The 19,696-nt window shown below is 54.1% G+C and overlaps 6 protein-coding genes across 6 annotated transcripts; 3 read left to right on the top strand and 3 right to left on the bottom strand.

Annotated features, from left to right (window-relative positions):
* Window positions 1-795: 795 nt before the first annotated feature.
* On the bottom strand, window positions 796-1,740 carry CORC01_03439 (uncharacterized protein; the record flags this gene model as incomplete). The annotated part of the gene is made up of 1 exon (XM_022615089.1): window positions 796-1,740. One exon carries the CDS (start codon window positions 1,738-1,740, stop codon window positions 796-798), a length of 945 nt encoding a protein of 314 aa, XP_022478548.1.
* Window positions 1,741-4,862: 3,122 nt separating this feature from the next.
* Window positions 4,863-7,966, top strand: CORC01_03438 (MutS domain V; the record flags this gene model as incomplete). The annotated part of the gene is made up of 2 exons (XM_022615088.1): window positions 4,863-5,333; window positions 5,417-7,966. 2 exons carry the CDS (start codon window positions 4,863-4,865, stop codon window positions 7,964-7,966), a joined length of 3,021 nt encoding a protein of 1,006 aa, XP_022478547.1.
* Window positions 7,967-8,434: 468 nt separating this feature from the next.
* CORC01_03437 (ribosomal protein L10) lies at window positions 8,435-9,532 on the bottom strand (the record flags this gene model as incomplete). The annotated part of the gene is made up of 3 exons (XM_022615087.1): window positions 8,435-8,441; window positions 8,495-9,258; window positions 9,359-9,532. The coding sequence occupies 3 exons, from the start codon at window positions 9,530-9,532 to the stop codon at window positions 8,435-8,437; spliced, it is 945 nt and encodes a 314-aa protein (XP_022478546.1).
* A 447-nt stretch (window positions 9,533-9,979) lies between these two features.
* Window positions 9,980-11,779, top strand: CORC01_03436 (WD repeat domain-containing protein; the record flags this gene model as incomplete). The annotated part of the gene is made up of 1 exon (XM_022615086.1): window positions 9,980-11,779. One exon carries the CDS (start codon window positions 9,980-9,982, stop codon window positions 11,777-11,779), a length of 1,800 nt encoding a protein of 599 aa, XP_022478545.1.
* Window positions 11,780-12,248: 469 nt separating this feature from the next.
* CORC01_03435 (DnaJ domain-containing protein) lies at window positions 12,249-13,680 on the bottom strand (the record flags this gene model as incomplete). Its single annotated transcript, XM_022615085.1, has 4 exons — window positions 12,249-12,568; window positions 12,624-13,460; window positions 13,517-13,586; window positions 13,645-13,680. The coding sequence occupies 4 exons, from the start codon at window positions 13,678-13,680 to the stop codon at window positions 12,249-12,251; spliced, it is 1,263 nt and encodes a 420-aa protein (XP_022478544.1).
* A 2,838-nt stretch (window positions 13,681-16,518) lies between these two features.
* Window positions 16,519-18,990, top strand: CORC01_03434 (uncharacterized protein; the record flags this gene model as incomplete). The annotated part of the gene is made up of 10 exons (XM_022615084.1): window positions 16,519-16,566; window positions 16,623-16,692; window positions 16,742-16,765; window positions 16,834-17,372; window positions 17,423-17,479; window positions 17,551-17,681; window positions 17,856-17,922; window positions 18,232-18,677; window positions 18,775-18,856; window positions 18,913-18,990. 10 exons carry the CDS (start codon window positions 16,519-16,521, stop codon window positions 18,988-18,990), a joined length of 1,542 nt encoding a protein of 513 aa, XP_022478543.1.
* Between the last annotated feature and the right edge of the window lie 706 nt (window positions 18,991-19,696).

Raw genomic sequence — 19,696 nt, 5'->3', positions numbered from 1 at the left:
AAAAAAAAAAAAAAAAAAAAAAGAGTCACGTCATTAGGGAACATCGGGCTGAGCAGGTGTCAGTTCTGTACGCCTTCGCTTGCATGTAGGCGAGGTGGATATCCGGGGCAACATGTATACATGCAGCTGAGTGCGCATCGGTTGTCAAATGGAGACCGCAGGTGGATCGATCACCAGTTCGATAGTCCGAGGGCGTTCTTTTGCGGGAGTAAAAGCACCGGAAAATGTCAACCGGCGGAAGTGGCGTACAAGGCCATCCCAGTGGGTTGAATGACATGGGTTGCTGTTCGTAAGCGAAGACGATGGTTCGATTGTTTCACGAGATTTAAAAATTCGGTGCCCGCCAACGTACGATCCCCGGTTTGAGGGTTGCCCCATCCGCTTTTGTCGCCTCGCAAGTCCGCAGGCTGTTAAGGCTTGAGATGATACACGCACTCGCTTTTCAGCTGAGATTCGGACGATGGGATGAACTCGAGCCCTTTTTTTTTTTTTTTTTTTTTTTTTTTTTTTTTTTTTATAATTTTTTTTTTTTTTTTTTTTTTATTCTGTTCTTTGGTGGTTTTTTTTTTTTTTTTTTTTATTTGTTTTTGGTAGCATGATCAGTCTTTGTTTCCTATCGACGCGGTCCAGGATATATAGATACTATTTGTAAAGTGGCCAAATAAGCAAGGTATGTAGATCGCCCAGGGTAACTAATCCAATCGTCACATCATTGTCCATGCCCGCCGTTGAACGCCACACATTGAAAAGCAAAGAGCCGAGAAAGAAGAAAATCAAAATCCCCAAACACCAACTTCAAGATGACAACCCAGAGTCCTTGCCCCGGCTTCCAGTGCCCGTGCCCGTACCGCGGTGGACGAGTTCAGACCCATCCTCCTCGTCGTCCTCATCGTCCATTTCCAAATCGTCTTCATCGTCGCACTCTTCAACTTCACCATCCTCGAGCTCATCATCCATGAGCTGGTCAAAGTCGTCGTCGGCCTCGCTCTCACTCTCACTCTCGTCCTCCTCGAAGCCAAGCACGCCGAGGATGGGCACCTCGACCTTGCGATACTGACTCCTAATCATGTTGTCCGCCATCTCAAATAGCTTGGTGTCCTTGTCCGGTGGAACTTCCTTGTCCATGGAGAAGTGGGCCTCCTCTTGGTCAGCGAGGTCGTCGAGCCCTGGAATATGCGGTGATGACATGCTCTCGGGCATATTCATGACCCAGCGCCGGACTCCTTCGCCCTTTGTTACACGGGACCGGGTGCTCTGCGCTCTTAACCCCGTGCGGAACTGCTTCTTTTGCCTCCGGCGTCTCCGCTGGATCCGGTCGCGGATGTACCACGCCACCACCAACATGGCGGCCTGCATCATCTCTTGACACTTTTGCCTGTGCATGTTGGCCCAGGCCTGGCATCTTTGCTGCTGCGCGTTGGAGATGGCCTGGCACCGTTGCTGGTAGTAGGCGGCAATGCGTGAAACCATGGCCACATATCGGGGATCCATGGGCGGCTGGGTCGGGTCTGCACCCGCATTCGGGATCGACGTCGGCTTTGGCGGGGCCATGGACGGGTTGTTTTGTGGTGAAAGCTCCTTCTTCATCGTGACATGATCATTGGTGATGTTGGCCTCGGCGGCCTTGCGTTTCAGTTGAGCAGAAAGGGGAAGTGCGGGTTTCCGGAACGACAGGTGCTCAGGCGGAGGTGTGACGGGAGCTAAAGGGTTGAAGTTGATGGTAGGTAGATGCGCCGCCATAAAGGGTGATGTTCTGTGAGCAGCCTTGCTCTATCGTTATATATGGTGGAGGTGGTGTTATTGCGGTTGATGTCGTGAGTATCGGGGGTGTGTAAGCGGGTTCACTCTTTGCTGTCGAACGACAAAACACGTTCGAGACAGAAAAAGGAGGAAATATGTCTGATATCCAACTCGTAGACAGTCGCAGGATACGCGGTGGTAATGGAAAGAGAGGTGAGTCGGGAAGAATCAGGCAGGAGCGGTTGATGTTGGGAGCAGCGGGAGTAATAGTAGTAGTAGTAGTAGTAGTGGTGATGGTAGTAGTGTTGGCAACAGATGAGACGAATATGGGTGCGGAGTGGTTGGGATCCGCTGAAGACAGATGGACAGGCGAAGCAGACGTATCAAACCAAATGTTCGGCAGGAAAGGAGGGGTGGCTGACTGGAAAGGGGGGCACAGAAAAAGAGATATATACCTGCAAGGCGATATTTCAAATGCAAAGGGCGACATGACGGCGCATGCTGCCATGTTTGGACCAAGGGTCTGGCGATAAATTTGGAGAGTGCGCGGGAATGGGCCGAGAAGGAGTCGAAATCGGTCGATACCGAATGGCAACCGCGCCGTACTTTTGGGGCCAGGCCCGGTACGTACCCCACGTACCTCGACGCTGTAGGGCAGGCGGCCCAGGTACTTTCACCGACTTGTTGCAACTCCGCTTACAACGGCCATCCCGTGAGCTGCGGGTATCCCAAGTTTCATAGACAGCCCTCTTTTCCTAACTCCTTCCTCGATTGCGAATGGGGGGTTTCTTCCCTTACAGCTGGTCAAAGCAGCCTTAGGTAAGGGCGGTCAAACTGACCCTTCCGTCGAACCCAATGTATCCGACGGCAGGTGGTGAGGTAAGCAGCAGGTGGCATTGTGTGCTTACACGTCGCAATCCTCCGGACCCAACCTCATTACACCTCACCTTGGAAGCCGGCCTGAGTGGGTGGGCTTTCATCTAAGCATCATCCAGTCGCCTGGTTTGAGTGTCGCATGCTACGATCCGAACCATCCATTTCCCCATAATCCCATGTTGCGACGTCGTCTAGTATACCTCCACATGCACGCACATCCGACGATGCCCTCTCCAGCAGCGGATGGCAGGCCAAACACCCCAGTGCCACACTCGCACAACATCAACGCAAGATAACTTTTTTGAACTTCATCTTTTGTTCATAATGACTTTTTGCCCCTTTGCAGCCCCGCGCGGCGCGAATCGGGTCCTGGCATGAGTATTACTTTCTCGATCCATCATCAAAGCCAAAAACACAACAGCCCATGTCTTTCCATCTAAACCGGACATTCCCATGCCGCCGCGGCCATGTGCCCAGACTCAGACACCAGCATACACACACAATAGTTGTGCACCAAGGCACGCAAAGCTATCCTGAAAAGGGCAAGAATTGCAGGGTGCTGCCACACACTGGAGATAGCATGTTCTGGGATGGCGGCATGCTCTGCCGTCTGCCCATCTTTGATTGTCTCCAGCCCACCCTCGTTGTCCGCCTCCTGCAAGCAGCAAGCAGTGCTTGTATACCCAAAAGATCCAAAATGGACACGGGGATGGATCCAGCTGTCCGTTGATCCCAATGGCCGGTGAGCCATGATATGGCCATGACCGCTGCGTATGATGTGACCCCCGCCCTGTCAATCTCAATATGACGGTGTTATCATTCGACCATCGCCCGCAGAACAAGGCACTACAGCAGCAGCCTCGCCACCAACAGAGAACTCCCTCGCCTCTCAATGGATGTCTAGGCGCTGTTGGGATGTTAGGCACTGTGTTTTTCAAAGCCCAAAATTCTCGTTGGGTTTTCGTTGAACTTCCTGCCGCAGCGACGCATCCACGCTGCCGGGTCGTTCCGCAACTCGAAGCAAAACATCGCCCAAGACTACCCGAAGCTCCCATCCCGACCTCGGGCACATCTTTGCTCAGCAGCTTAAGGCTCTCTAAGGAGGAGGGTTGGGGCGAAATACAGTTGTTCTGCTCAGGGACGCACTGTATCCGCACACCGCAACCCATCTTCCTATCTCTGCCAAACTGTCATTCATGGTGAGGTGTCCTCTTGATGCCAACGGGCCTCTAAATTTGTCCCTGCTACGTGCGACCTGTCCAACAGAATGACGCTAGACGAAACAGAGTCTCGTAAGACAATGATGCAGAACAGGCAGGTAGGTACCCGTAAAGACAACCTACCAAAACGCGAGACGATACCGCAAACGCCGTCGACGATCGCCGTTGATTCTCTCCCTTCTTGGCCTTTCGTGCTTAAAGCAACTCGCGATCTTGACGGATCCCTCCCCCTCGCCGCGAATCTTGCTTACCAGGTCGACCTTATCTGCCTCGGAGGACCCCTAATTCCGACATCGTCCCCTTCTCAAGTTCTCCATTAACCCCGTTTCTTCTCCGCTTGGCGTCTCCATTCCTGTTTGGTCCTGACTCCCCGTGCTCCATCATCCGGTTGGCGAAGCTTCCGCCACGATTACGTTACCATTGCAAGAGACTTGAGTTATCCAAGATATTCGTTGGCATTCGTTGTTGCCCGCTGTCCGGTTGCCTCTGCTGTCTGGTGTAGTCAGGTCCCGTCACATCTCCGACGATACAGAGGGCCTCGCTTAATTTTTTATCGCCGACAGCCTGCATAGCACAGGAACATGTCATGCCATTTCTCCCCCGGTCCGTCCCATGCCATGCCATGCTACCTTACTTTACCTCAAGGCTCAGGGCGATGCGAACCAAACCCGGACACCTGGACCACATGCCCCACAGAACAGTTCACAGCGGCCTGCCAGTCTGCAAAGAATCCTCCCAATGGGAGCCAATCGATTCGGGCGGATTCGAGCCACCGTCCCGAAAAATCTCGCGATAATTCACGTCCGCGCTGCCGCTCGCATGATTCCCATTCAGCCCATTCTAACCCCCGGTTTATATCGTCTCCCTTACCCGAATCATTATCTCATCATTCGACTGTAACCTCCGCTTACCGTCACAACACCATTTCCCTTGCGCCTGGACACTGACTAAACTGGCCAACCAACAAGACCAAAAAAACTTGCATCGACGTCGCATCCAAACAGCTCACATTCAAGATATGCTCACATGTTACCCCGACCACTTACCACACTCGCCTGCCATGATCTGGTTACCCCATTACTGACTACTGCCCGATCTTATTCGACCGCCACACATCACCTCCGCCTGCGCCGCTGCAATGGAGTGATTTGCGGCTCCAGCTTCGGCCGAGAAGTTGGGGTTTCTGGACTGCCGGGCGGCAGGAGCTGGCACTTGTCCGTCTCTGCCAGGGGCAAGAAGACAAAGTCCACGGTGAAGCTAGACGATCTACCCCAGGGCGTTTTGCCACTAGATCCCTGTCCTGTGCAAGATGAGGGCCCAACATACCCGACCGTCGTGCTGCAAGCGCGCCGCAACATGCAAAAATTTGACAACTGCGTACTATTGACGCGAGTCGGCGGTTTCTATGAGCTGTACTTTGAGCACGCCGAGGAGTACGGGCCCCTCCTGAACCTCAAGGTTGCTCAGAAGAAGACGAGTGCCGGACCGGTTCCCATGGTAAATTAGTCTCTTCTCGTGTACCGGAAAACGTGCGCTGTTGAGTCTCGTGTTCTTTGGGTCTGATATGTGATGGTTGCTAGGCCGGCTTTCCCTTCTTCCAGCTGGATCGGTTTCTCAAGATGCTGGTCCAGGATCTCAATCGCTATGTCGCCATTGCTGAGGAGTTTCCCAATAACGCGCCGGAGAAGGTCAAGTCTGGTGGGCTGATGCATGATCGGAGAGTTGCTCGTGTTATCACGCCAGGAACCTTGATTGATGAGAACTTCATGGATCCCTACACCAATAACTTCGTGCTGGCTATCCATGCGACGGCAGCCCAGTCTGGGGGAGGGGTAGAGCAGACAGGCGCCCCAGACTCGTCCCATTCAGCCGCTGACCGGAGCGTGACTCCGGCAACTGGTGACTCTGCCGCACCACCGCTACCCCTGGGCCTCGCCTGGCTAGACCTGTCCACCGGTCAGTTTTACACGCAGGCCACCGATCTCCCGGCTCTCTCTTCGATCTTGTCGAGGATATGCCCCAAAGAAGTCGTGCTCAACAGCGAGATCCAGGCTCAGACCGACCATGGCCTGTGGCCCATCCTCAGCGAGGACCGGCATCTGGTCACTTACAGCTCCTCCGGCGAGATCAGGTGTCTTTCTGATTGGACCTCTATGCTAGAGAGCGAAATCTCTCAGGCGACGCGCGATGCCTTCACCGAGCGTGAGGTGACGGCCGGCAGCCTGCTGCTCCATTACGTCAAGGAACAGCTGCTAGGGTTGAGCATGAAGCTGCAGCCGCCCCTGCGACACGAGAACATGCAGATTATGAGCATCGACAAGAACAGCGTGCGAGCACTCGAGATTAAGCAGACGATCCAAGACGGGAGCTTTCGGGGCAGCCTCCTCCACGCCATCAGACGGACGGCCACCAAAAGTGGTGCCCGGCTCCTCAACGACTGGCTAAGCGCGCCGTCCACATCCCTCGACATCATCAAGCTCAGACAGGACCTAGTCGCCCGCTTCATCGAGGAGCCAGACTTGCGCGATGCCGTGGTCTTGCTGCTCCGCTGGAGCCATGACTCCCAGCGCCTCGTACAGAAATTCGCACTCGGCAGAGGAGACCCAGACGACCTGGTAGCCCTGGCGAACACGATCCATGCCACTGACAGTATCCATCAGCTGTTGACGGGAGCGGCCGATGAGTCCAAGTGTCTCGCACACATGACTGCCCGCATGAACCTCAAGGGGCCCCTGACCCTCGCGCGTCGCATCAAGGACGCCATCGACGAGGAGGGCATTGTACACCAGCATGAGATCGAGGCGAGTGAGGCGGGGCAGATGATGGCCCTAGCCCAAGAAATCGTCAGCACCGAAGGCACGCAGGACGACGCAGCCGTCCTCCCCAAGGGAGCCGCGAAGAGGAGGCGCCCCACATCGGTCCGGGAGGCATACGCCGATGATAACGAGACGTGGACCATGAAGCCGGAAGCCAGCGCCGTCCTCCGCCAGCTCCACGTCGACCTCGCCGCCCTCCACGCCGAGAAAGAAACCCTCGCCGAGACGCTCCGCGACCGCCACAGCGTCGCGTCCCTGACCCTCCGCTGGTCCCCAGCCCTCGGCCACTTCTGCCACATCAAGGGCAAAGACGCCCGCGCCGTCTACTCCAACATCAGGGCCTTGAGCTCCAGTAAGTCGACGAGCTCTTTCCACGACCCAGAGTGGACGCGCCTCGGCCAACAGCTCGAGCACGCCCGGCACAGCATCCGCACTGAAGAGCAGCGCGTCTTCCACACCCTCCGCGCCGCTGTTGTGCTGAACCTTGTCAAGCTGCGCCGCAACGCTGCCGTCCTCGACGACCTTGACATTACCACGTCCTTTGCGAAGCTCGCTGTCGAGCAGGGCCTCATCCGGCCCATTGTCAATAACTCGACGGGCCACACCATTATCGGTGGCCGCCATCCTACCGTCGAGGGCGGATTACACGAACAGGGGCGTAGCTTTATCCGCAACGACTGCCTAGTTGGCGGCTCAGGCTCGCCGGAGGCAAAGCTTTGGCTCATCACGGGGCCCAACATGGCGGGCAAGAGCACCTTCCTCCGCCAGAACGCGCTCATCACGATCCTCGCGCAGATCGGCTGCTACGTGCCGGCCGACTACGCCGAGCTGGGCGTCGTCGACGCCCTCTTCAGCCGCGTCGGGTCCGCGGATAATCTGTACCGCGACCAGAGCACCTTTATGGTGGAGATGATGGAGACGGCGCACATCTTGCGCAACGCGACGCCGCGGTCCTTTGTCATTATGGACGAGATCGGCCGGGGTACGACGCCCGAGGACGGCACGGCTGTCGCGTACGCCTGTCTGCATCATTTGGTCACCATCAACCAGTGCCGCACGCTGTTTGCCACGCATTTCCACCGCGTTGCTGACTTGGCGGTCCAGGATGGGTTGAGCGGCGAGGGCGAGAAGGGGTGGGTGGAGATGTACTGCACAGATGTGGACGAGGACGAGGATGGCGGATTCGTCTACGTTCATAAACTGCGCAAAGGCATCAACAGGCAGAGTCATGCACTCAAGGTGGCAAAGTTGGCAAACCTGCCAGGGCCAGCAGTGAGCATCGCGAAAAGGATTCTTGGTATTGAAAAGGCTTAGACTAGGGGGTTGATATCACGTTTGGCATGTGGAGAGATGGAAGGAATCACTGTACGATACGGGTCGTGTGTTCAAACCTGTACACTTTTTTATGTTAGCCATGTTACCCAAGTGGAACTGAGGCTGCGAAAAAAAAAATTGGATAGAAATTGCTCTCTCATACGGAAATTGTGTGTGACATCAAGTAGATCAGGGTTAAAAAGCTCTTGAACATTTAAATAATCATAGGAAGCGGAGGGGGAAGTGAAGAAGAAAGAAAAGTACTAACCTTTGAAACATTGGGAGAGTGAATGCTCACGAGCATAGTCACATCACCGAGTAGTCAAGAGCGACTTTTTTTTTTGCCGTCAAATGCGATGTGCTTAATTGATCGGCAACCCATCTATACAGCGTTCAAGATCCACGTGTCTTCGTAAACCCGTTCGTAGCTCAGATAGTAGCCGTGACATCACCGATTTCCCGTCATTTTTAGTCGCTAGTAACGATGTTAGCAATGGCAAGAAACGTAGGGGTAACAGGTGAACGTACAAGAGACCGCCGAAGCCGCCATCCTCATCAGACTCCTCCTCCTTCTCCTCCTCCTTCTCCTCAGCCTTGGTCTCGGCAGCGCCGCCGGAGGCAGCACCGGCAGCGGGAGCGGCAGCGGCGTAGGCATCGGGGTTGGCGATGCGGTCCTTGAGCTCGTCGATCTCGGGCCAGGAGTAGTCGGTCTCGATGGCGACAGCGAGGACCTTCTTGTATCCGTTGTAGAAGGAGTGGATGACGGAAGGAAGGGTGGGGAAGTTGATAGCCAGGGACACGGCGGCGATGGTCGTGACGGCGCTGGAGAAGGCCTTGAGGAGCTGGTCCTCGGAGATGTCGAGGACATCAGCGGGGAAGCAGTTGCCCTGGTCGTAGACCTGAGCGATACCCATGCCGTAGGTGAAGGGCGAGATGTTCAGCATGTTGAGGAGGGTGGCCTCGGAGGGGCCGACCTTGGTGTTGGCCTCGACGAGCTTAAGATCCGACACAATTTCAATGGTACCACGGGCAATCTTCGTAGGGACACCGAGAGCCTGGAAGAAAGAGGTCTTACCGGGCTCCATGCCGGTGTTGCCGGCGGGAACCCAGACATCGGCAGGGGCGAGAGCACCGGCACGGGCAGGGGCGGCGACCTTGTTGGCGAGGATCTTGTCACGGACGTCCTTGAGCTCGCCGTTGGTGAAGACGAAACCGACGTTACCCTTGACGAAGGGAAGGAGACGCTCGTACTCGGGGGAGTCGGGGATGAAGGTCTTGAGGGCACGGCGAACCTAGATTTCAAGGCTGGTTAGCAGACAGGTCTTTCCGAGGCACGACGCGCCAGCGAGAAGAGTTCTTCCAGGCACAATTGAGCTTCGCATGAATACATACCATGGTGTTCTTTCCCATCAGGACGACACCCTCACCACGGAGGGACTGTCTGATCTCGTGCATCTGCTGAGAGCTGACATTGTCGACGGTGACGATGAAGATGGACTTGTACTCCTCGAGCAAGCCCTTGAGCTTGTCGAAGTAGCCGGCCTTGTTCGCAGATTTGCCCCCCATATCTTCTTATTTACGAAGGCAGGTTGTTTAAGGGCAAATGAATTTGTTGGGGAGTTGGTTGGTGGATGGGAGTTGGGTATCAAAAAGTTGACGTGTTGTGAAAGACAAAAAGGAGGCTGTCCCCGGAATTTGCGCTTTTTGCTTCACCCAAACGAAATTTCGGTGTGTGTTGCGGCCGGGCGCCGCTGCCCCCATCAGGGCAACCGAATGGGTCTAGTCCCAAAGAAGGCCAAGCGCGGGGCATCTTGCAGGGGTTTCGTGGCCCAAGCTTGGAAGGAAAAGATGCATGCCGCTTTGTACCGCTTTTTTTTCTCAGACATCCGGTGGTGGGGCATTCATTTGCTTAGATGCGATGAGTCTGAAGTGAAAGTTCTACGTATCTTGCAGTCCCAGCTTCAAGTCATACCAAATGAGCGCGAACAGCACTGAATAACTCACACTATCACGATGAAGGTTCCATACAACTGCTTAGAACCCGCGGGTAACGTGGTCTTCGCCGCCAGGGGTGGAAAGATTCGCTCATTCAGTCTCGAAGATGGCGCTCACATCTCAACATGGGAGCATCCTGACGTCGAAAAGGCTGCTGCCGCTGCTGCATCGGCTGCTGCTGCCAAAGTTGGTATTGAGGTGAGCTCTGGTGTTCCTACACCTTCGACTCCAGCCAACGACGAGGATGGGCCTCCTCCCAAACGTCAAAGGGTCGAGAGCGCCGAGGAGGATAAGACGGAGGCCGTGGAGGAAGCCAAGGATGCCGATGCCATGGTTATCGACAGTGAACCTCAGAAGATTGGATATCAGAAAAGAGATAGGAGAAAGGGAAACAAGCAGACGAGGCGGAATAACCGGGACGGCCAGCAAAACAACCGCGGCACGGCGTTTGCGAGAGTCCCAGAATACCCCGTCATCACCATCATGACGACCACCAGCAACGGAAGTCACTTATTGGCCATCTCGGGTCACGACAAGTCTCTCTGGGTCTTTGAGCACGATGGCAAAGGAAACCTGACGGAGTTGAGCCAGAGGTACGTTGCCCGACTTACACCGTCATATACATTAGCCTTAACACATCTCAAAAGACAAATGCCTAAACGCCCCTGCTCCGTTCTCATCTGCCCAGACAACGAAACCGTCTTGAGCGCAGACAAGTTCGGCGATGTCTATTCCCTACCACTGATCCCATCGGAAACCTCAGAATCCTCCGACGCTGCGGCCCAGCCCAAGGTCGCCTCCGAGGCGGCCTCCGCGGCTCCGAAACCCTTCACGCCCGAAGCGAACTCCTTCACCGTGCACTCCAAGAGCAACCTCCGCGCTCTTCAGAGTCAATTGCGCGAGCAGCAAAAGTCGAAGCGCGACGTTACCAAGGAGCAGCCAACGTTTGAGCACACACTCCAGATCGGCCACGTCTCCATGCTCACTGCTCTGACACTTGCATCCAAGGGGTCTCGCCGGTATATCATCACGGCGGACCGCGACGAGCACATCCGCGTCTCACGCTTCATGCCGCACGCTCACGTCATTGAGGGCTTCTGTCTCGGTCACGCCAACTTCATCAGTGCACTCACGCTGCCGAGTCTGGACGTCTTGGTCTCGGGAGGTGGCGACAGCGAGCTGTTCGCCTGGGACTGGGAGAATGGCAAGGTCTTGTCCAAATTCGATGTCTTGGGGCAAGTTCAGCAAACCGACAAGGACACCACCAAGGTCGCTGTCGCCCAGCTTCTCTCGGCCACTGTCACGGAGAACGGCTTGCAGGTGCCTATCGTTCTAGTAGTATGCGAGAGGTTCGTCAATTGTGTGTCTGACGGTGATTTGATCATGGCTAAATCAGTATCTAGCGTATCTGCCATTCTCGTCCTCCGCTTGGCCGAAGACAACATCCTTTCACACGTTCAAACCATCTCGCTCCCGGGAAATCCACTTTACGTGGCACCGATTGTTACCGGAAACTCGATGACAAGCATATTGGTCACAATCGACCCGGCAGAGAACGATACCGCACCTAATGGAATCGTCTCTTTCAGATGGACTGGTGCCGCCTTCTCGTCCCAAGACTTGGGAATTCAGGATGCAGGCGTGAGTGAGGGGGAATTTGACATGTCTCATGAGCAGGTGAGGAAGCTACTGTACAACACCGAAGATTTGCGCAAGCGAGGCGATGACGAGCAAGCCGATGAGGAAGAGGGCGATGAACAGGCGCAGGCAGAGGGAGAGCATGCGTCGAAAGAGCCGATGCAAGAAGATGCGTCATAATCCAAGTCGCGAGCACTGTATTTATGGTGGGGAAAAACTTCAGGCACGTTTATCATCAATTCGATTCAACGGATTATCCTCTCTATGACCGTGAACGCCTTCCTGCCAAGTCTCGAATGTCCTTCGAGCAAAAGAAGCCAAGTGATGTTTTGAGAATAAGCACGCGCTGGACCAGATTTCCCTGTTACTGTGTGCTGGTCCATTTGAATCCAGCTTCCACTCTCGACGAACCCGACACGGGCGTCTAGACGAGACGTCGTGGCTGGTCGATTCCCGCCATCTGAGAACGGTCTCCCAACGGTGACCCCCTTTACCGTTTCCATGCAACCGTGTCCATCCATTCGTGACTGGGAAAATATGCAATTTCGTTCTGTCGAACGAGTTTGTGAAAAGAAGTCTCGCCCGCGTCCTCTTCCGCCACCACGCCGAAGATGCTCGTAATATCAAATATCATCGGAATATGATGTCATTACTGAGAAGCGCACTGCACGCGCTCGGCACCGGGGTGACCGTCCTCGTCGTCCTCGTCCATACCGCCAGCACCTCCGAAGACTCTAGCCTGGGAGGAGTTGTCCAGGTCCTCAAGGTCGGCAGGCTCGGTCATAGCCTCAGGGGGGGGAACAGTTTGCAGCGAAGGAGCAGGAAGCAGCTTCTGAAGGGCTTCAAAGGCCGCGGGGTCCTCGGTCCAGCCCTTCTCGGGGAACTTGACGTTGAACTGGATGTAAAGATTGCCGAAGTCGTGGTGTCTGGGAGAAGGCATACCCTGGCCGCGAACCATCTTGACAGCGTCTGCGATGTGTTAGCAGGTATTAACATCAAGGAAGCGAAGGAGGGTTTGACATACCAGGTGCAATGGCTTCACCGGGAAGGATCTCGATGCTGAGCCACCTGTCGTCGAGGTGCTCAACGTAGATAGTTCCACCAGCCAGTGCAGTCACCAGCTCAATCTCGCACTGGTACAAAAGGTCATCCTCCTTGCGGGTAAAGCGGTTGTGGGGCTTCTGCTCGATCTCGAAAACGACGTCACCAGCCTGGATGCCAGGAGCTTGGTCACCCTCACCACGGAACTCAACCTTGGTGCCGCTTCTGACACCACGGTCGACGTGAACGTGGAGGACCTTGCGGTCGACAATGGTCTTCTTTCCGTTGCACTGTTTGCATCGATCCTTATCCTTGATCGTCTCGCCCTCTCCGTTGCAGTCAGGGCAGACAGTTTGGAAACGCTGGATCATGGGACCCATTTGTCTCATCATGGTCTTCATACCGTGACCATCACAGCCAGCGCAGCGCTTGACAGCGCCCTCCTTTCCGCCACGACCTTCGCACTTGGAGCAGATGACGGACCGCTGGAGAGCCAGCTTAGAGATCTTTCCGCGGTAGACATCCTCGAGGGAGACCTTGTGGGTGTGGTGAATCGTGCGAGCCTTGGGAGGACCGCGGTTGGGCATGCCGCCGCCGCCGAACATGCCTCCAAGGCCGCCGCCAAAGCCACCACCGGAGCCGAAGAACTGAGCAAACAGATCCTCGGCAGCCATGCCACCACCGCCGCCTGCACCACCTTCGAGACCAGCCTCGCCATATTGGTCGTAGACAGTGCGCTTTTGGGAATCGGAAAGAATTTCGTAGGCGTGGGAAATCTCCTTGAACTTCTCCTCAGCATCGGGGTTGTGGGCGTTCTTGTCTATGGAGATCTTGTTAGCAAGTCCGTGGCGACGCGGCGAATCCGTTGGTGCCTACCAGGGTGGTACTTCAGGGCATTTGTCTTGTACGCCTTCTTCAGCTCCTGTTCGGTCGCCGTTGGCGCAACCTATTCCGATATTAATATTCTGTCCCAGCCATTTCGGGAGCTTCCTTGTCCAACGTACGCCCAGGGTTTCATAGAGCTTCGTTTCCTTGACCATCGTGCTGGTAGGTACCGTAATCCTTATCTGAGGATTGGCGATAAACGGTAGTTCTGGGTAGGAATCTATGGAGGGGCCTGAGTGACCACAGTCAGATGAATGAATCAAAAATGGTTCTAGGGTTGAGGAGCCTCGTCTCGTAAATCTCCGTTTCGAAGTGAGGGAAACGGAGGAGAAGAGCGAGAAAGAGATTGTTTTTGGCGGCTTCAAGACAGAGCCGATCCAACAGAGAGAAAGAGGGAAAGGCGGAAGTAAATTGGCGGGTGCAAGAACAACTCTGATTCGCTTTGCGCTGCAGGAAACACCGACAAGTACTCACAGTTGAAAGAAGCCGACAATGACGAGTGCGCAACTGGGTATCTGATGTAAACTAGAAAGAGGGAGGTAGTTGCGGGGGGAAGTAGAAAAAAATTGAGAGGAGATCTGTAGCCGGGCTGGCGAGGAAGTTATTGATGGGTGAGGTTCCTGGTGGGGAGGAGTACGGTGGAAATGTACCTTGGCTGAATGGACCGGAGTGCGCTAGTGACGGGACACTGGGACATTGGGACACTGGGTTTTTCACAATAAAGGGAGAAGCAGGCTGCAAAGGCGGGTCGCCTTGCGCATGTCCCGCGCCAAAATGGCCCCAAATTGAAATCGATGGAAGAACATGGAATTCTTTCCAGCCACTGTGGCGGTGCTGATGATGCAATACTTGCAGCGACTGTCCATACCCGGTCCGAGGGATCCTTCCTAGAGGACCAGTAGGACCCTGATCGCCCCAGAAATACTCTTTGTCCGCCTTCCAGGGTTCTCTGATACCAGTGCGCCTTCCCTCAGCCTGATTTCCCTCCCCCAACCCGCCTCGAAGCCTATTCTTATCCCATGCATCCCATATACGGCGCAAGTAGCCCATTAACAATTTCCGACAATTCGGTCCCCACCACCTGGGGTGGAAGGGGGGGTCTTAGCTAAGCGGGGCCTGGAGGTGGATTTCTCATCCGTCATCGTCGTACAGCGGTCCTGTTTACAACGGATTTAAGCCGTCGTCGGCGATTGCCTGTCAACTGATTGGTTTGGCCTCCAGCAAACATACAGGCTCGCTTACATCAGTCACCAGCTGAGTGCGAGACAACGTGACAACCTACTCAGCGTACTTTCACACACGCGTTGCGAGGCCGGAACTTTGTCCATCAAACGAATACGCGCGGTTTCGAGCATTCATGTTTCAACAGCTCGTCAGATGCCTGGAGACGCTATCTTAAATTGCAAGTCTCTTACCACTGCCGAAAACCCCCACGACATCGGGCCATCCGCACAGGCCTACCCTCCTATTCTACGTTATGCAGAGTCGCTCGCTATCGTCAGAGATCGTCTCATCTAGGTTGTTAAATGATTCTGTGAATCCCCAACCTCCAGAACGTTGAACCGGTTGGAGATGTGTTCAGAGATTTGTTGGCGTGAACCTCCATTCTTCTCCTCCTGCAGATGTCCGTGTTTTCGTGACTATGGATAGTCAATGCGTATCTTGCCGTGCTTGGACAGTGTCGTCCTGGGAACGGCATGCTGATTACCCCCGACACAAGGAAACTTTACACTGGACGTGCCCACCAAGAAGGGATATGAACACCAAAACTGAAATGCGGATTTTCAATCTTAGAAATTCATTCGTTGCTCGTTGCTGGAACCCGACTGGCCTCACTGACGTCAATACTTGCTGACCCTCGTATCTACCAACCCTCATGGTTTAGATGCTTGGCGAAGGCATCCCAGAACCATCGCTATCAACCTAGCTAGGTGATCGAATGGGTCACATCGAGTTCCTTCCTCTGTATTAGATAACAATGCCTGATAGAAAGATCGCATGGTTCCTCAGTGTGTTGTTCTCCTCCGCAAAGCTTGATATGCTCAGTCAGTCCGGGCCAGCCGAGAATGTGGGCTGTAAGGGTCATTGGAAAGAATTATCAATGATTGTAACATGTTCAGCAGCACCACGAGAGAACGTTTTAGGTTGTCTGGAATTGACGTTAGCCTACATCACCGTGAGACGTGTGTAAAGGGTGACAGAAAACGTTAAGAAGTACGACCAAGACCATAGTAAGGTAAAGCACCACAGTGGCCAACCAGCATGATGACCAGTAACGCTTGAAGTGCGTATGATAGGTCAATCTATGTGCAAACGTGTGGTTGCGACGCCTGAAGCTGGCGGGGGGATATGAGCATCTCCGTCGCCCGGATCTCAGACCTAAATCGTCCAATCAGACATAAATGATGTTGAATGCCACCGATATCAGTATTAGGTACGAAGCACAATGGACACCCCGCCCGCGCGCGGGCCATAAACCGGGGTCAATGCCGGCCCTCAAGCAACGAAAATGCTATTACCAGGTTTTGTAGATGACATTGCTGGTTTGCCCCAAAACAGCAAAGACAAAGACTGCCTGCTCGAGCCAGCAAGTGAAACAATATGTACCTGGGTCGACGGTGTCTGTATTGTTCGATCTCTTATCTCTTATCAGGGACAGCATAAATCTTGCATTGAGTGTAGGGAGTTTCGCCTCTATTATGGGACAATCCATTAGGCTAGTTGCCAGTACTGCTAATCCCCTCGGAGAAGCATCATCTCAGCCCGCGTGTAGGTGACGGCATTGGCCCGTTTGGGCATGCAGCCTTGAGCCGCCTCAAGTCTAGCCTCCGGTGTGGCACGACGTGAGGTTACTTATTCTGCTCTCTTGGTGAATTTCAGCAATCCTCTTTGCCCTCCTCTCTTTCATTTGAGAGACCCGGTTGAGTTTCTGCTATTTTTACGTAGTGAGGATTCCAACCTGCTGGGGCATCATCCCGTATTTTCTTAACAACATGGATACAACCGTTGACTTCAGTCCCTACCGCGCCGATGGCAAGCTTGTGCGTCAGTGCCGCTATCAGAGGTTTATGCAGATTGTGCTAAGCATCTTTACCAGTACGGCTTTGTCTGTGTCGTCACAGGCGCTGCTCAACCTGTTGGACGGGCGATCATCGAGGAGCTGGCAGGTACAGGTCTATTCGTTACCTCGGGGAGGCATCGCTAACACGTAGACAGCACATGGTGCCGCTTCCATATATGGTAAGAAGAGAGATATAATCTTATGAAACAATGACAGACAATAACAGACAATGATTGATACTGTCTAGCATGTGACAAGACGGCCAGCGACGAAACGTTCAAGTCTCTCGTCGCCAAGGTGCACCAGGATTACCCCAACTCCAAGATTATTCCATACCCGTTCAACGTTGGCAAAGAAGAAGAGACTCTTGTTCTAATTGACGAGCTGCTCAACGCCTTTGGACGTCTGGACATCTGGGTGTCATCGGCCGGCCTGCTGGGTCCCCCGTCCATCAACGAAACGACACCGGCCGACCTCCAGCGATGCTTCGAGGCGCATTCCATGGCGCCCTTCTTCGCGCTCAAGTATGCGCCTCCGGCCATGGCCAAACTGACGGAGAAGCAGTCTTACCCGAACGCAGCGCCCAAGAGCCAGAAATACGGCAGCATCATTGTCATCAGCAGCGTGGCATCGACGTACGGCGGGTGCTGGGGACCTTGCTACACAATGGCGGCCCACGCTGCGCTCGGTGTCGTGAAGGCTGGTGTTGCGGTGCTCAAGGGCTCAGGTGTGAGGATTAACTGCATTTCTCCGGGCCAGATAGATATTGGTCTGGATCTGAACGGGGTGAGGACGCTTTCGCCAAGTTGAGCATACGGGACTGATCAAGTCTTCAGGTCGACATGAAAGGGATGAACTCCCAGTTCCCGCCTGCGATCCTGCAAGGCAAGGAGGTAAGTTTGAGATAGGAGAGGAACGAAAAAAAGTACACGGTGAGCCTATCAACTGACACTCGTTGTCGAAGGCATCCGAGGCAAGCGTGGGCCTCGAGCGACCAGGCAGTCCCCAAGAGGTAGCTCGAGTAGCCGGGTTCCTAGCTTCGGGGTTCAGCTCCTATATCACTGGAGCAAACTTGGTGGTCGACGGGGGCTCTTCGTGAGTGTATCCTATCAAGGCGCATCCCGTGAACTCATAACCAAGGCGTTAGCTCACTGGTATGGATTATTTAGTGCCATGAACCCGCTTACGATACCCCTCGGCAAGGCATAAGTCGGCGTTGAGGTAGGTTTTCAGATAGGAATGGACTGCGGGGTATTCCAATGGTTGCAGGACGTCGAGAGGAACGACTGGTCATACGGGGAATGTCCGTCCAATCCGGGCCTTGAATGTCATGAATGTAAGCAGCACAACTAGGCAGTAAGGTTGGAGGCGGAAACGGACGTATGCTATGGCTGGAGAGAAAGAATCATGGCAATTGCGGGTTTTCGGTGCCAATATTGATAGCAAAAACATTACTTTGAGGAGACGCAAACGGAAGTCGGAGACGGCCGGGAATCGCTATTGACACCCGGACCCCCCACAAATGGAGCATGCCAGTGGCACTCACAGAGACCGTTCCCACCACAGAAACCGCCGAGAAAAAACCAACAGCAACAGTCCGTGGGCCTGTCATCCAGCTACACGCATTGACTGCTTCCCATCTTAGATTCGTCTCACACATCACCCCCGATTTCTCATCTCACAACCTCATCTTTTCACGCCCTCCTCTACACCTTTTTCCTCACTCACCCTCAAGATGGGCTTTACACCCGAGATTTTCGACATTGCCATTGAGTCTCAGGCGACCGAGACGGCCAAGAAGTACGGACTTACCCCAGCCGAGGTAACTGAGCTTCACCAAAGGGCAACGGCAGCGAAGGCCACGGCATACTGCCCTTACAGCCAATTCCGTGTGGGATCGACACTTTTGTCCAAAGATGGCCAGTTTACTTCTGGAGCCAATGTCGAGAATGCTTCTTATCCTGTTGGCACATGTGCCGAACGAGTAGCGTTTGGCAAGGCCATCACCGAGGGCATCCGGGGATTCAAGGCCGTCGCCGTAGCCACCGACATCGAGGCTCCGTGTAGCCCATGTGGCATGTGCCGACAGTTGTAGGTCAACCTCCGAGATACCCCAGTTCTCGTTACGCAACCTTCATCTGGATGTCATGAGCCGTCGAGACAGCCATTTACTGACACTTTTCACTAGCATCCGTGAGTTCGTGGATCTGGAGACGCCTATTCTCATGTTCAACAAGGACGGAAAATACGTCGTGATGAGATTGGAAGCAGTAAGTTCACGAAACTTACCCGTTGGATAAAACCTTGAGCTGATTATCGTAAACAGCTTCTCCCGTTGTCATTTGGCCCCGAGTACCTCCCGCCCCCAGATGTTTTGGAGAAGGCCCGAGCCGGCCGAGTCTAGGCAATCAAACGTTTCGTCCTCCTGTTGGACGATTAGCTACCTACCGGCTTATGTGTTCGGCAGCGCAAAGAGTGAAGAGAGGACTCTGTGCAGTGGTAACAGGATGCTTGCTACGCTCTCTTGTGGTACAGTGTAATGAATACCAAACGATGGGCGCAAACTTTGGTCGGGGGTGACTTGGCGTTGATACCGGAAAGGCAGGCTAAACCGGGTTCATTTGATTGCGATGATGAGGAGTGAATGCTCATGTCGTCTTGAGGCGAAGTGGATTGACAGTCGGTTGACATTCTACGCATATGTCGGGACATTGCATAGGTTTGAGAGCAATGAGCTTTAATCTTACCTTTTAAAATTTGGATCAGATCTACCATGCATGATTTGTATTCGGCCCTTCATGATGAATGTGATGGGTGAACGCTCCAATTACAACACCCAAGTTTCAGCCTGCCCGAGTCTCATTCCATGAGAAAGCAGTCCCCAGCTCACCCACATAGCTTGACGAGAGTCTACGTAAAGGGGCCATTGACCCCATGACGTTTCTTCCATCAGTAACATATAGGCTCTTCGTTATTACAAAGTTGGTTTCATGGTTCCCTTCTTCAAAGTATTTTTGGGTGGAACAGAAACCCGTTCGTTGAATATTCCGGGATCAAACACCGCGGACGAGTAACTTTGTGTGGAGAGGCTCAGAGCAAGATGAGAAGCC

Source organism: Colletotrichum orchidophilum (genome assembly GCF_001831195.1).
Source record: "Colletotrichum orchidophilum strain IMI 309357 chromosome Unknown Scaffold_20.1, whole genome shotgun sequence".
NCBI classification, from domain to species: Eukaryota; Fungi; Ascomycota; class Sordariomycetes; order Glomerellales; family Glomerellaceae; genus Colletotrichum; species Colletotrichum orchidophilum.
This window is presented reverse-complemented; position numbering and strand designations above follow the sequence as displayed.